The 17,920-nt window shown below is 40.5% G+C and overlaps 1 protein-coding gene across 1 annotated transcript in view; it reads right to left on the bottom strand.

The window, feature by feature from the left end:
• Positions 1-17,920, bottom strand: part of CNMD (chondromodulin) — a 46,561-nt gene that overhangs the window by 20,004 nt on the left and 8,637 nt on the right. The window contains exon 3 of the mRNA XM_083168907.1: positions 13,434-13,574. Coding sequence (XP_083025033.1) covers positions 13,434-13,574 — 141 coding nt within the window. The remainder of the gene's footprint in view (positions 1-13,433; positions 13,575-17,920) is intronic.

Below are 17,920 nucleotides of genomic sequence, written 5' to 3'. Positions count from 1 at the left end.
AAACTGTTGCCAAAATGATGGGGCGCATAGCATTGTTCAAAATATCTAAAGCATTAATATTGCCCTTCACTGGAGATAAGGGGCCTAGCCCAAACCCTGAATAACAGCCCCATACCATTATCCCCCCTACAGCAAGTTTCACAGCTGTCATAATGCAGTCCGGTAGGTTTTCCCAGCATCCGCCAAACCCAGACTCGGCCATCTGACTACCAAACCGAGAAGCGTTATTTGTCACTAGACAGAACACGTTTCCACTGCTCCACAGTCCAGTGTCGATGTGCTTTACCCCACTCCATCTGATGCTTGGCATTGGACTTGATGATGTGAGTCTTGCATGCAGCTGTTCAGCCATGGAAACCAATTCCATTAAGCTCCCGCAGCATAGTTTTTGTGCTTACATTAATGCCAATGGAATTTCAGATCTCTTCAGCTATGAAATCAGTAGAGCGTTGGCGACTTTTACGCATCATGCGCCTTAGCAGTCGTTGACCCTGCTCTGTGATTTATAATAACATAATATACTTTATAATAACATCATAATAACAATATAATTTCAATTTACAATCAAATATTAAGAAAAATGACATCCGTATGTTTGGCACTTAGATGACATTTCAATAACTTGTTTTTTCAAGTCCAAGTATAGAGCACATTATTTGAGGATAAATGATCAGTCCTTGTGTAGTCAGGATAATAAAAGGATACTGCATGGCTAGGGGGGCTTGGTTTTATACCAACGGGTCTGATTAAAACACCTGAATACACACACATATACATATACAGGTTGAGTATCCCGTATCCAAAATGCTCGGGACCAGAAGAATTTTGGATAACGGATTATTCCGTATTTCGGAATATTTTAATATTTCAATGATGTATTTTGAAGTATCTTGCATTTATGCTGTATAAACATATCAACCACATAAAATACACACAAATATATTTTATTTGTTCAGAAAACAAGGTTTCAAAACATGAAACAAAATTTGTCTCAGATATTGAATTTGAATGCCAAGCAATCATTTTCTTGTACATATATCGTGCCAGTTACATACCATGTCCCCAGTTCTGCTGTTACAAATGTCCCCTGTGAGTTTTTAGCAAAAAAAAAAACAACAATTTTTTTTCACTTTCTGGAATATGGTTTTCGGAATAATTCGTATAACGGATATTCGGATACGGAATACTCAACCTGTAGTGTTCCTTCTAGTAGGAACACCAAAAGTATATATCACCAAAGTGGGCGGGTCTGAAGAAACTGCCGGAGAAGATCCGGGCATCTACAGGGGCGCTGGGCTTCCCCGTGTGCACCGGCAGGGACAGGCAGCAGGCTGTTCTAGCAGGGCGCTGCTAGAGGGCCAGGGTGAATTTTGCCCTTTAAAAATTGGGCAGGGCACGTTGCCCTGCTAAAACAGCCTATCATGAACACTATACATACATGCATACACACATATACATACAAATATGCCAGGTAATGTTGGTTATATTATTATTATTTATTTTTACTTATATAGCACTGTCTCTCAAACAGGAGAGAAATGTGGTTCTGAAATATAGCAAATTCTGAAGCTGGCTAACTGCATTAAAGTCTTCCCTCCTGTCCAGTCCTGACACTGATGCATGTACGATTTTTTTATTTAAATCATTTGTTCACATACCTCAGGCACCCCATCTAGTTTAGTGCCGTGGATCTGTGGATTAAAGTCTACTGAATATATGTTTATATAATATATATATTTTACACACACTGCATTCAGAGTGACTGAGAAAACTATAATATCTATCTGTTTTGTTATGCCGTGTTAATAAATGGAGGCTAATTTATATTATGCGTGATGTGATGGCAGCTCTCTAAAATTAGTGCTTATCACCATTTTGTACATGATCCTAAATGTGCTATTTTTTCCAGTAAGAGGATTAGAAGCTTTCTTATATATTATTACTAGGCCAACAAATGTCCGCTATGCCAATGACCAGCTTGAGGAAAAATAAAAACATCTCATATCCCTAGAGACTTTTCGAATTACAAATGTCATATCTTTAGATTGTTCTCGCTGTACACATTGAAATGACAGCGCAGCAAAGAATGCAAACAGGAACAGTCAGAGTCCTAACCGTAATAAAAAAAAAATATAGTATATATACGCAGACTATAATGATTTGCTGCTAGGTAATCCCATATTTATGCTGCAGTTCCTCTCACATTTGCTATACCCATAAGGGCATATCCTGTAGCCCAAACAACACGAGCATAAAGTGGATTTTATATTCACACTTGATAAACAGCAACAGAAGCAAAAATAGGATGCTGAGTGCTTCTGGTTGTCATCAGAAAAATATAATTCCATTTTAGCTGACATCTCACAAATATTGTTCCAAGTGCATCTTGTTTGTGATATGTAATTGAAGTGGAAGTTTAATCCCGGGGCTCATAAATCACACGGCAAGCTCTAGGCCCTCCCTCATGGCTGATACAAGTAAATTATCAGTTTGTTAGCTTGTACACTTCACTCAACTTCTATCAGGGTGTATCAAGCCATTAACACATTGAAAGCCTTCTAACAGTGTTGATAGGTGAAGAAACCAATTGTGATGTGTCCCTCTTCTGACACTTATTAGTAATGAGAGTTTTACTTAGACCATTTGTGCTGGTGACCTAAGCAGATGTGTTGTTGGGAGCCCTGATAATTTGAAGGTCAATGGAAAAAAACAGAATTTACTTGGGAAAACCATTCACAAAAGGTTACATCTATAACATCTCTCCCTCTCAACCGCATCAGATGAAATACATATTAGGACCTGTCCTGCTGTCTCCACAATTAGGACTTCTGTAACTGCCGCTACGGGTGGGAGGTGCGACCTGCTTACCTCCATCCGGCAGAGCTGTGGTAAGCAGATTCTGTGCACATTTTGGGCCAGATGTATCAAGCTTCAAAAAAATGGAGAGTGATTAACAGCCAGCCAATCAGCTCCTAACCGCCATGTTACAGGCTGGGTTTGAAAAATGACAGGTAGGGGCTGATTGGCTGGTTGTTTATCACTCTCCACTTTATTTCCTTTTGAAGCTTGATACATCTGGCCTCTAGTCTTCCAGTAATAAATTACGATCTGGAAGTCACTTAGAGCAATATATGCAGCCAATGTGACAAATGATGCTGCAGAACTTGTAGACAATGCAAAACCTTTATTCGATGGATTGAATCTGACAAACTCCACAAATGAGTTGCCTTGTGATAACTGTAAACACCAAATAACGACTACGCACCCCGAGGCTCAGATTTATACCATACAAATATCCAGACCTTATAAACTATAAGACTGTTTTTGTGAATGTATTATATCTCATTAGTGCAGGCGTCACATAATGAAGTGACCCTCACTGATCCTTTCTATGAGATCTCTTTGTGCAACCTAAGGTTGTGCTCTTCCATATTTGCATGTTTGATGTTTTTTCTATTACAACTGTGAACTAACTGTATGAGTCCCCTTATCTGGCTGTATCCATCCATAATAAGCGGAGCAGAAGGCATCAGTGTGTCAGAGCAAGGATAAATTCCAAGGTCGCAGGACCAAAGCCTCTTTAATGTTTATGTTAACACCCCTTTGTGATAATTTACAATGGCTAATTTGAATGTAGCCTATCAGGCATTGAGAGGGGAGCTTATGGTGGTTATATTAGTGCCTCCAAGCTGGTGACACTGTTGTTGCTTCTGGACATTTCCAGTATTCAGGAAAGCAATACTTGCATAATTGTAGTCTTTTATCATCGTGTAAACTTTCTTTTGGCTCCATGTTTGTCCTTTCTTTTTCTGTGTATTCTACCTGTATTTCTAGTCTTTTTTCTCTTTTTTCTATACTCATCTTTTGCGCCATACCTAGCCCTTCCTTGTTTTTCATGCTGCTTTATTAACTTTCAGATCTTTTCTTGTCCAAGTATCTATTGGTCTGTACAGGGCATCTGAATCTTATTGATCAACTGGGGACCATCACAGTCAACGCCATAAAGGTGCAAATCGGCCTGCATCCTTTAAGATGGCAAATACACCTTGATAGGGCTATTTCTTGGATCACAGCTAGGGCTTCTGAACTACCATTGCATGCCCCACAAAGATGGGGCTTGTTGTGTCCAAGGTTATGGCAATTCCCTAACCCCAGCCAGCCCATAGTGTAAGTCTGTTTTGGTCTTCACTGTGCTAACCCCTTCTGTCATCAGTGGTTGTGGCACGGGAACATTTAACGGTGGGTATCCAGTTCCCAGTCGCTAATTATGCTGATATAGTTACATATTAGTTAAGGCTGAATAAAGACTTGCGTCCATCGAGTTCAACCTAGGTTTTAATAGCTTATCCCTTGTTATATGTAGTGTATTCTGATATTTTTAAAGACAGATTATGATTCTTATTTTAACCCCTGTATGTTTTTAACCAATAAATGTTTGTCTAACCTTATTTTAAATGCATTTATTGTGTCAGCCAACACCACCTCACCAGGAAGAAAGTTCCATCGTTTGGCTGCCCTGACCATAAAGAAATGTTTCCTTCTAAGGGAACAAAATCTTCTTTCTTGTAATCTAAACTCATGTCCATGTGTCCTAGAATCTTTCCTTGCAGTAAAAATGGTGCTTGACAGTTCCTTATATTGGCCCCTGATATATTTGTACATGTTGAGCATTCCTCCCCTTAAACGTCTCTTCTCTAGTGTAAACAGTCCCAATTTGCTCAATCTGTCCTCGTAGCTTAAATTCTCCATTTCCTAAATTAGCTTTGTTGCTCTTCTTTGGGGTTTTTCCAGTTCTATGGTGTCCTTTTTATAGTGTGGGGCCCAGAATTGTACTCCATATTCAAGGTGTGGTCTAATCAATGCTTTGTACAGTGGCATAATTACTTTTGAGTCAATAGTTTCCATACCCCTTTTTATACATGCTAGAGTTCTGTTGGCGTTTTTTTGTTGCTATTGAGCACTACATCCCAGTTTGTTATCTATTTGGACTCCTGGTGTGACTGGGCAGGGCCTGTCTGCATGAAGAAGGCTACATCCCTGCAGTCCACACATTTATTTCTGGTCCTGCTTTGTTCCTTGTAAAAACAGTCTGTCTGTATTATTGCAGGTTGCTGGCAGAGGCATATTTTAATTATTAGTGAATAAATGTGAATGTTTTTTTTTTTTTTTTTGCAGCTACCTCGCCAATTACAATTATGGTGGAGTTGGGATTCATTTAGGTCATATTAGTGGCTTTACTAACTGTTCAGCGCTAGAGGACACATTTACCATCACCAACATAACCATGTCAAATAATTAGGCGGTAGTGGGTGTGTGTGAGTGTGAGTGTGCTTGGTCGTTATTGGGCACTACTGTGTCCCATCATAATGATGATGTCTGTAATTGGACACCATTGCTGAACCGCAATTGGAATTGACACTTCTTGAGTCCATGCCACTCGATCCTCCATGGTAGCTGCTCAAAGATCAAGCGACAACAATACCCATCAGCTACCTAGAGCTGGAGCTCCCCCACTACCTCCAGCATCTAAGGTACTTCCATTGCAGGCCATTGATCATGCTTCTGTGTGCTCATTGGAAACCGGGATTAGACAATGTTGACAATGTGTCATTGTACTATGCCTCCTTGGTTACACTTTACACTACTGCATTTGGTCCGTGAAAAGTAAAGACCTGTAACCTCTTTCTCCAGATGAACTTTGCAGGTCGGTCCTTGCACCATACATTAAATTCTGCAGAGGCAAATAATACTTTTTCTCCTCATTGAGTGGGTACACTGTAATCCTAATACAATATTTATAATGTTACTCTGCCAATGATGGCCATCCCAGGCTGTACTATCGATGACCGAGTGCTGCGCAGGTGCAGCCCTTAGCCATAGAGTTGGTGATGCCAAAGTTTTTTCAAAAGCAGGGTACTTGCCATCTACCATAAAATCATCAGTGGTTGCATGAAGTTATGGGTTTCATCCAACTCCGGGTCACTCTCCATGTATTTTGTAAAGTATATACATTACAGTGCCAATTTATAGAGTTAAATATTTCAACTGTATTGCATTCTCTGGTATTTTTTAATACAATCCATATTTCTTGTAGAACAAGTACATTATCTTGAGTTTCTTTCCTAGAGTCCAGAGAGACCTTAAAACCCAGTTCTTGGTTTCACAAATTTCTCAGTCATGTGGTGGTAGTGGCCTCATGTAAATGGACAGTGATCATGATTTTTGTTCCTCTCCTTATTCCATTTGAACGTGGATCGTTCTGGTTCACAGACATTATGAACGTAATCACATAGCTATGTAACCTACGTAATGTTTGTGTTACAGCTTAGCCCGGTATTTATTTGATCCCTGACAAAAATGAAATAAAAGAGGTGGTAGGTGCACGATTGGAGGTCATGTTGGAGGTCTTTACCCCAAGACTCTGATGATACAAAGGTGATGCCATAATCCCCTCCTACAATTGATGAATTGATATCTATGTCATATCAACAGGCACCTGTTTATAACAGATGGGGGCGAATGATGACTCCAGTATCAGCTGTACATTTGCACAGCATTTATGTATAGATGGGATGCTCTGCTGCGGATGACTCCTACTAATAATGTCTATCGAGGTGCTTCTAATCCTCCTGTAGGGTTTGGGGGCTCATCCCCTCTTACAGTGGTGTTGTTGCTGGGATGTTTTTTTCATTGTCCTTGTGCACAGGGAATTTGTATCTTGCAAAGGAGCTCCACTACTATAGCAAGGACATCCCACTTGTGGCGGTTAGAGTCGAGTGTCGAAGATTTCATATTCTATGCCAGTTCCATAGTCACGTACAGGGGTTTCCCTACCTCAGCAGCTGAACCACTTCCCTCAACAACTCAAATCTGCTAGCTGCTGATAAGGATCGGGATGCAATAGCTGTCAGCCATTATAACGCTTCCATTACGTCAGGGGCTCACTCAAGTCCAACTGCAGTCATTACTTGGCCCTTTCACTGGTCAGCTATTATAATCTTTGGACATTAACAACTATACCACTGAGGCACCAGCTGATATTTTTCTGTCCCTACCATAATACATCCTGACTGCTGCTCGATTTGTTGGGAGGCAAAATGTATTTTACTTTTACTTTGCATGTCCATTATGTTCCACCATTTCTCATGTTTAGGTGGATCACCTACAAGATGACGTAACCTCAGTGAACTGAGCAGATGATTATTAGCATTCAGTTGTGTGATTGCTCCTCATCTTCATTGTCTGTTATCAAATAATCCACATTGTTCTAACTTTTTTCTGCTCACTGTACATAGGCAGGGTATGTTTTGTGTTTAAGTTGCATTTGCAATGGCATGTTATGACGGGATGCGGTTAATTTCCCGGCGGTCGGGATCCCGGCGGTCGGAATCCCGACACTGGAATCCCGACCGCCGAAATCCCGAAACTTTCTCCCTCCGTGGGTGTCCACGACACCCATAGAGGGAGAATAAAATAGCGTGCCGAGCGTAGCGAGGCACCGGGCCCGCTGCGTGGCGAGCGCAGCGAGCCCGCAAGGGGGGGCGATCCATGTCCCCCCCTTGTCGGGATTTCGGCGGTCGGGATTCCAGTGTCGGGATTCCGACCGCCGGGATCCCGACCGCCGGGAAATCATATCGGATCCGTTATGACATTTAACATCTTGGTGTATTTGTGAAGACATCTAAAAACAGCTGGCAGCCTTTTCTGGGATTATTTATTGGGAGACTGTAGACCTATTTTAGATTTTTACCTCTAAGACAGACCAAATTGGGTAATGCCATAACATGTAATAACCGAACTGCCAGGATATGCAGATCTTCCCAGTATCATTGGTACATGCTACTCCGATGGTGCATCTGAGTGTTATACTGCTTGGCTGATCCATGCTGGTAGGCTCATATTAACAATCTTTCAAATTGTATCAGTGCATTAAACCAATGGATTGCATTTTTATGTTTCACAGTGAGTGATTTGAACCCTTTCATTTATGATTGAGGCAACCAGTTCTAACACTGCAACAGGTATTTCACCTGTTTTATTCGCTAAATGGAGCGGCTGTTATAAATGCTGCTCCAAAAGAAATGACACCACTATCCATAATGCAGGCTGCCCATTTGTGTTACAGGCTCAGCTATATCTTGGTCAAACACTACTGGAGACTGACCAATCTTCAGGGGATCAAATTTCCTATAGCAACCACCAGGTATGTGGTAATTAGGTGTTGCAGGGTAACAAGGCGGCAAGGCTCCCAATGAACAAATACTAATTTCAGGAAGTTATGATCTGCAAACTTTCATTGTTCTAAGTGGCAGGATAGACCCTAGCAATAGCTCCCACCACAACTTCCCCCACCATGCTTTCTCCAGGTCTATTAGTTTATATTCCAATCATTGTATTCTAGAATATGTAATCCTTGGTTCTCTCTCTTTGCAGGTCTTCAAAAAAGGTCAGAAAAGACAACTGATTCAACCATCTATGAAACCAAATAAATCCAGTGCCTTCCATTTCCATTACCACGTCATTGCTTGAGTTGACCCTCTTTTTGTTACATCTGAGGCTTCTTACGTTGCTACAGAAATGCCTTTAATGCGTACTTCAATTGTTCACAAACACGGTCCTCATGACACCTAAATATTCCAGGTTTTAGGGATCTCCCTTGTGAACAGATGTTATAATCAAACTGACTTAGGTACTAGCAATGTTAACCATACCTAAGCATGGATATCATTAAAATCTGGACTGTTTGGGTGCTTTGATAACAGTGTTTGGCTTACTCTGTTCAACCAAATTTCTGTTCTACATTGATATTACTGTCATGAACCTGGGTATTATAGCTTACTTGGTTCGTCATATTCTCCTAATATGTTCGGCTCTGCTCCATGCTGCCAATCAGTCCTGTGTAGCTCTGAGCATTGCTGACTGATTGTAGCACCTGTGTTAGTTCAGCCTACAGCAAGAGATCTCCAGTAACCATACAGTGCCCTGTTCCTGGTATTCCATCTATTTAGTTCTGCCTGAGGTCTTCTGCATCCGTGCCTTGGATTATGGATTACCCTTCTTCCGGTCAGCCAATCCTGGTAACGCAGAGGGATAAATATCCTGCATTCAAAAACCTGATGTTACATTCAGCATCAAGACGCCTGTTTCCGGTCTCCAGTCTTTCTAGTTACCTGGTTCCCGCATTCTGAAAATGTATGTCTATCGTCTGCCACTGCTCGGCTTCTAAGGTGCACCTGCTCCTGCCTGACTACCAGATGCTGTCCAGCTTTCCAGCCACTTATTGGATGCTGCTCAACTTCCCAGCCACTAACTGGGCGCTGTCTGTCTCCTAGACTCTCCAGACGCTGTCCGCCTACTCAGTGACTCATGTATTCACTAACCTGCCGCAGTTAGTAATTGATCATATTCCAGATTTCCTCTGCTGCTGGCGAGTCAACGACACCAGCCACTGTTGGTGTTTCATCTACCGAACTGTTACAGTTGCAGCTCAGCTGCCACCTGGACTCGGACATTCATTCTTAGCTGCTTTACCTCTGAAGCCTCCTAGCTTCATGCTATCTTCCTGTCACAGTGTGCCTGTTATTTAAGTTGGAAAGTTGGCAGTCATTACTTTTGCTTTGTCTCTTTGTGTTTGCTGCCAAGTCGGATATATTCTAAGTTCATTAAAAGTAATTTCCGGTATCCTTGGATTCTGTTCCTAAGTAATTATTGTTATTATTCTGGCATTCCCCAGATTCAGCTACCAGCATATCCCTACACTACCATTCACTATCCTCCACTGCTCACCATGGTCATAACTGGGTTCGCAAAAACACTAGTAAAGTCTAAGATAGCGGGTTGGATCCACTGAGCACATGATCCACAAGCGTAAGCACTGGGCCGGACCCAGGGAGTTATTGAGATCTGATTGCTGTTTGCAAGGCAATAGATTATGGTCGACTGTGCACGCATAACGCGCATGTGTGAGGCAAGAAATATCCAGTGTCCTTTCTGATTGCAAGCCGTTCACAATTAGACAAAGATCAGTGATTACTTTTTTGCAATCCCCTTGCAACTTGCCTAGCAGGAAGCTAACGTCTGTGGGTGGTAACATGCCATTTTCTCTTTGTGCCTGTAAAAGCGGTGGCATGCCCACCATGTCATAGTTACACCCACTTGCACAGATTGAGAAAATCATGGAGGGTTGCGTATGGTTTTGTAGCGATCAGCGATATTTTCGCAAGTCATTCTCAGACTTGCACAGGGCGAGTTTTGACTCTTTGACACTTTGTCTGGGTGGCGGCTATCTGATTGCAGGCCTCCGTAGATTCACACAGCAGCGATCAGACCTGAATCAGGCCCCCAACCCTAGGTCTGTGACAAAGCTGAGTAAAAATGTGTTACATTATAGTTCAGTCTGCATTGGGAATCCCCACCCAGCTACAGAAATCCTCTCTACAAAACATTACCAGTTGGCACAAATATTACGCATGGATTCCTACTTTCTAACTAGGGGGGAGATTCTCTAAGAATCTCCGCCCCCCTTCGCCGCCCATCGCATTTATAATTATCGCATATGTTGTAACATATGCGATAATTAAGGCAAAAGACAGCTCTTGCATTAAGAGCTGTCCTTTGCGGTGAGAGTCGCCGGGTCCCAGCAGGTCCCGGCGCCTCCCCCCTCCCTCACACACCCGGCGCTGCTGCTGCTGCGCCGGGCTCTCCTCCTTCCTGCACCCGGAAGAGGATCAGTGCAGGGAGGAGGTCACAGGTCCGGGCAGCACAGCTCTGTGCTGCCCGGACACAGGTGAGGGGGCGATGCGGGGCGGCAGGGGGGCGGCGCAGGGTTGCGGTAGAAGCCCATTGGCTTCTATGGAACATCGCCAGATTTTTCTGGCGATGCTCCCCGCCACGGTAACCTGGCGGGGGATGCTTACAGCATCCCAAAAATGCGGTAAAAACCCAGATAACGGGGTGTTTACCGCATTTTTCGCTTAGAGAATCTCCCCCAAGGACTTTTAATTTAAACCTTTTTTTTTTCTTGCAAAATCTTTGCCCAGAAACCAAATACAAGATGTTTACAGTAAAGCAATACAATTGGAAATGGAGTGAGAACATTTGGAAAGATATATATCCTTAGAAGAGTTATTCTTGAACTTGCTGAACAAGTTTTGACATTGGCATATTATTGATCCGCTCTGATATGCGGTTACCACTTACTGCAGCGAAGGAAGGAATTTACAATTCCCCCAGGGAGGCATAATTAGGAAATGTCATACTATTATCTGTAGTTTATTTTCCAGAAACCAGAGGCCAGGTCTTAAAATGCTTAGATATTTATCAAGAAGAACCTAAATGGATAATATACTATTTGACAATACTATGGGAAATAGAAGATAATCACAGAAAGGGCATCATTTAATGAAAGTAAATGCAAATGTAAAATATGCTCAATCAACCCAGCAAGTCTTCCCCTGGGTCTAAAATAACATCTTAGAAATGTCTGGCGTTATCCGAATGGCTTATGTACTCCTTAGGCATCTAGGACATCAGACATTTACACATACAGAGAATGTCACATTGTGTAATATTCCAATATCCTGCTGCCACACACAAACCTATTAATATTTATAACTACAAATCTGTATTTTGCAGTAAACAGCCGGCAAGTTCTGGACCCGACAAGAAATTATTCTGTAAATGTAATTCCGGTGCTTGCTCGGCTGAATTAAGTCAGACTAGAAGGAACATAAAGAAACGATTCCAGCACCGGGACCTTTCCTATGCTTTCAGCATGCCAATACCAGGCTTGTGTGCGTGTGTGTGTGTATGTATGTATGTATGTATGTGTGTGGAGTATAACCCTTATAATCTAGAACAATCTGGATTGTTGTGTGGTTCTGATTAACTTCATTCTTATAAATCGTTAAGGCTGGTCATTGTGGGCACACTCCGAAATATGGGGTATATTTGGTTGTGGTGTACAGTGATCACTCAAATTCATTTTACGTGACATTGGGTTACTTAATGGCTTCAACATTAGGTGACACAGGCTGCCTATGCCAAACATCCCAACTGTTCTGCCTGTTTTCGTGGACTCTCCTGTGGAAAGCAGGAGCTATGAGAGCTATTCTGAAGCCGGGAGTCTGCTATGCCCCCTGCCCCAACAAGAAACAAGTCTAGTAGGAAATCCCCCAGAGAGGACATCCCTATACTGTCCAGACTACTACAAATGAATCCCCTCTTTACATCAGTTGTTACTTTTCTCCTAAATACATCTCAGTCTCACTTATTTACATCTTAAATCATGAGTAGATCATACATCTGGGCTTGTTTTATCACACATACATTTGAATGTTTTTAAATTACTGGTAGAAAGGTTTTTTCCTGTGTATACTTTACCTGGTGACACATTGAAAGCATGAGTAGAGGATAAAAACAAAGTCCTTTTTCAGAACCATACATGTTTTGTCACAGCGTCATTAAAGTATCTTGTGCTGGGGCTATATCTTTGAATACATCAGGAGAACATATGGGGGGGATGTTGAATTCCCATGGGTCCATGTGAAATGTGGTTCCATGTGAAATGTACACCCTGCACCCTTTATAGATAAACCACTGATCAGAGCATAAAACTGTTGGTGTACACCAACAAACTGATAGGGGTGTCATTCTACTATTAGGATGCCTCTCTTTGGCTGGGGATTTTGCCACATCCAGAGAAATATCTCCAGTTCTTGGCACCTTAACTCAATATAGAAAACCCATATTCAAATATAAAAAGTATAGTAAATACATGGGAGATCTACATCCCGTCGGTGATCAAAGTGTGATTCTCTGGACATTTCATATGAGTAGGGATGAGTATGGATGATCTAATTCTGGACCTAATTCAGATTTGATTGGTATACTGGGACAGATGTATTAAGCCGTAACAAGAGATAAATGCCAGGGTGATAAAGAGAGATAAACTTCCAGCCAATCACATCCTAACTGCCATGTTACAGGCTGTGTTTGAAAAAAAGTCAGTAAGGAGCTGATTGGCTGGATGATTATCTCTCTTTGGGCCAGATGCACTAAGCTTCAAAAGTGATAAAACAGAGAGTGATAAACAACCAACCAACCAGCTCCTGCCTGACATTTTTTTTTTAAACACAGTCTGTGACATAGCAGGTAGGAGCTGATTGGCTGGCTGTTTATCACTCTCCGTTTGATCACTTTTGAAGCTTAGTACATCTGGCCCTTTATCACCCTTGCATTTATCTCTTGTTAAGGCTTAATACATCTGCCCCATTGTTCCTCAGTGGTGTTAGGTGGATTTATTGTGTGTGTTGCCTTATGTTGTGCTACCTGCAGATACTAGAGGTGCTAGTGTGGTTACATTTATAGCTCCTTTAGTTAGCTCAGTGACATCCAGGTCAGACCTGTACGAGGTAAGTGACAACCATACTTACAATCTTGAAATCATGCACTTCCACAGCTTCATCATTGCCGGTTCCAGTCTTAAATGTTTCTAGGTTGTTCCCGGAATCAATTTCCATTGAACCTTCTTGAACTTTGCCATTGATACTCATAGTATAATGGACATTATAAACCTGTAAAAAAAGAAAAACTTTAAAATACAGTATAATAAATTTTATATATTTCTGATGAATAAAAAGACATTCAGTAGTACTAAAAACAAGTAATATGGGCAAAAATTCATAATTCAATGACTGAAATGTTATTTTTAGGTATATATATATATATATATATATATATATATATATAGACACTGGATGGATACACAAGCACTAGCCAAATACCCTGGTTGATATCCAGTGTTTTCTGGGATTATACTATACTCAGACAATCCATCAAGTCTGTTTTCTGTGATCACATTTTTACTATACCAAGTTCTTTTTTGGACAGTCTAACCAAATTTCAAAGAGTCCGGCCCTGAGGCTCTATTTTACTACCAACTTCAAAAACTTCTATATATGATGGAGTGTTTACACCTCTGGTGACATCACTATGATGAAACGCGTTGGGTTTCTATTTCATATCCATCAATAAATGACTGCATAAAGAACTGCTGTATTGTTTTACTTCATTTTAATACATATCTTATGATAAACATTGTATGTTAATATTCTATTGAGAAATTACACTCACTTGAGTGGTGGAGGTTTAATCATAAGCTTGCTCTATATTCCATATACTTTCTTCCCATATTCCTCTACCAACAGGGAGGTTACTTAGAGCTGCTGCTGTCCTTTCTTAGTGCAAATAAAGGTCTTCCCTTAATATATATATATATATATATATATATATATATATATATATTCCCAAGTATGGATCACACTCTCCTCCAGCTGAGTGTCAACTGCCGGGGTGCCAGCTCAGGTGCTTCCAGAATAATCCAGATACCAATATAGCTTACAGAAAAAATGAGGACACTCACCGGGCTTCATATAAGGATAGATAACTTTTTCTTTTTAATCCATCTTCAGCAGTTCACAAACATAAAGTGCAATGTGCATGACAGTGGCCCATGGCCCACTGTCATGCACATTGCACTTTATGTTTGTGAACTGCTGAAGATGGATTAAAAAGAAAAAGTTATCTATCCTTATATGAAGCCCGGTGAGTGTCCTCATTTTTTCTGTAAGCTATATATATATATATATATATATATATATACACACATATATATATAAAGATATATAGCAGGGTAGTGGAGAACCGTCACTCAGGACTTAGCTTAGCTGTAAGATGGATGGCTTGCCCCGTGTCAACCGTTGAAGGACAGTGCCAACCACAGCCAGCAATATATACATGTATTGCATATATACGTATTGCCTAGATGTGACACTTTACTATATGACATGGCCTGACACTGGATATACCAATTCCATTAGTCCTACACTCTATCTAGATAGGAGTACAGCAACAGGTGATTCACACAAGGTTCCTTTTGTACAAAAGATCCTCAATAAACCATTTATTATGCAGTTAGGAGAAAGGATGGTTAGTCCAATAACCCTTCCTGGTGTGTTTAAGCCCAAAATCTTTTTTGCCTTTATAAGATTTGCCCTATAAAATTTTGGGATTCAAGCCTCCCTGTGATGAGATCAAACATTGTAGTATCTACACCTAGTTGGTTAAGAGTTCATCCAATGGTAAGGTGATGGATCCAGACATACCCCCCATGCTATTTCAGAACTATTAACCCATTGAGTGCCAACATCTCTGTGAGAGATGCGCAATATACCTGCTAAAATTGCCAGTGTCGCTTACATTTATTATATCAATTCAGATAAAAATGTTATGTAAAGAATTATTATATTTCCTATATAACGCAAATATTACAGGTCATTATGATGAATAAAAACGTTTGCTTGCTAATTTTCACACCTATTTTGACAAATTCCCTTGACATTCAAAGGGTTAAGAGCAAAACTGCAGGCCTCAAAAAATTAAATAGTTGACAGAGTCTCCTCTGAGCTGGTTTGGATGGAGACAAATATTAAATTTAAATTAAAACTGGAAAAATGGGTGTGTTCGAAAACTTATGACTGAGTCCTATACATTTTTCTTAACCTCACTCTTCCCTGATGAGGGCTTTGTGGTTAGATGAGATTGCCCCACTTGTCACACACATGACCAGCCGCCACGCCGACAGATAAGCTATACACACTTGCTAATTGGCTGCTTGATATGTCAAGCCAGATGTCCCAACAGGGAGGCTTTTAAATTTGCCCACCTAGCTGTGATGTCAGTATCGGCATCGGCCAATCACATACGACAATATATTGATCATGTGTACTTACCCTTAAGCCACTTGAAATAAATATGCTTAAAAATACAAAATTAACATCTCTTTTTAACTTATTTTGCTGGAAGCGAAGCATTGTAAACAAAGTAAACTTTATTACAATCATGCTGAGATACCTGTCATGGATGTGCCCTAGACTGCACACACAATCTTCTAAAATACACATGGCCACCAGCAAAATGAATGAAACTCAATTTTACTGCTGTTAAATATCCATGAAAAGTGTTTGAAAAGACTGTGGGGGGTGAAAGAGATGAATAGAGGAGGAAAGAAGAATGTACATAATTATTTGGTGGAAAGGAATATTCAGACAAGTTGAATTTCAAAATAATAGCGCAGGGTGAAGAAGGTGCTTATTTTGCATCTAAGAAATAAATAAGTCTTTGCAGACTCTCTCCTCAGATTTCCATTTACATTCCCACTGCACTAAATATTTATTCTGATGAAATATGTCACTGACTCACATGTTCTGGATGAAAAATATGTTTATCAGACCCTTACATGAAAACTGGAGAGTGATATTTCCCATAAGCATTTTATCTATGCAGCCTCATATTTACTTAGGACACTGTCACTCAGAACGTACATGTAACCCAGGTTGGGGCCACATGCATATTTGTGCGGAATAAATGGAGGAGTGTTTTTATTAGCGCTTTAACCTGCTAAGGAAAATGCTGCTGTGTTACAGCTTATGTATACAACAATGGCTGAAATGTAGAAGTTTTTAGACTGCTAAAAAAAAATCTATCGCACATCACATTTGCAATTTGCCGCTGAAATTTGCAAATGTAATAGGGTGGTTTTTTTATGCAAAGTCAGATTTCACTTGCGACGTCTGGTGATTTTTAGTAACAGAAATGTGCTTTTTTTTAGACAAGGGCTTTTTTTTATCAACATGAACGTGCGCTATTCAAGTAATAGGAGTGTGCGGATTTGTGTTAGAAAAACAAACGGTGTGCCCCCCCCCCCGAGCATAACTAGGCCTGGGCTCCTCCTGGGGATCCCCCGTTTTTAAGAAACCATCACCAGGCTCTGGAACCAGTCCTGGTTCCAAAAATACGTGGGACAAAAAGACTGGGGGTCCATCGTATTTTGGAACAAGCTCCAACAACCAGAGGTGTCATGCCACAGCCTGGGGACACTTTTTTTTTTGTTTGTAACATATGTTTATTACATTTTTCAAATATTCATAAAACACATAGATATAATAGGTTACAGTGACATAAAAAGCAAAGTAGTAGCAACATTGGTGTAGAAAGTCACACTTATGGAGTATGAATTTCACGTACGAATAATAATAAAAATGTTAAAGTAAACAGTAGTCCGGGGTGATCTTTCTTTAGAATTGTTAATGGCGTCCATGTCTATCAGTCCAAAGGATAGGCGAGCTGCGAAATCCAATTGTAGTACTGAAATGTAAAATAGCATGTGTTGCTATCACTGCTTTAACATTAATATCAACTATGTCATGAAAAATCAAAAAGGAACAAAACAGATGGAATCTTATAAATTGTAAAACGTGGTTAGAAATAAGGGATAAGGTGTGTGTGTGTGGGGGGAGGAATTGTCCTATAGCTATAATATAGTAAGATAAATCTTAGACATAGGTAGGTATAATTATAATAAAGTCAATCAGTGGATCAGAGCGTGAGTATTGGTTTCATGATGCCACCAATCTGTATCTTCTAGTAAATGGAGGATTTTGGAGCATGTTGTTGAGTGTTACGACTCAATATATTGACCCCATTTATGATAAAACAGAGTCACATGCTTGTCTACATCTGGTAGAACGGTGAGTCTATCAAAGAATAATAATTTCAGCAGCATAGTACGTACTTCACTAATCACTGAGGCTGAGGGGGATATCCAGTGTTGTAGAGTCACTTTCTTTGCCACTGTCACAATGATCATAAGTATAGGGATAAATTAACTGATCCCTTAGGCAACCATTTTGTGAAATTTGAAAAAGTAGTGCTTGAAGATCTATCTGGAAGGTGGTGTGAAAAGTGATGTTAATGTAATTAGTCAACTTATACCAACATTTATTTATATTCCTGCATTCCCACCACTGATGAATGTAAGAGGAGTGCTCAGATTTGCACTTTAGACACTTGCCCGTCTCAC

This window comes from Crinia signifera, chromosome 2 (genome assembly GCF_055691185.1).
Source record: "Crinia signifera chromosome 2, ASM5569118v1, whole genome shotgun sequence".
NCBI classification, from domain to species: domain Eukaryota; kingdom Metazoa; phylum Chordata; class Amphibia; order Anura; family Myobatrachidae; genus Crinia; species Crinia signifera.
Note: the sequence above shows the minus strand (reverse complement) of the source record. Positions and strands in the feature narration are given on the sequence as shown.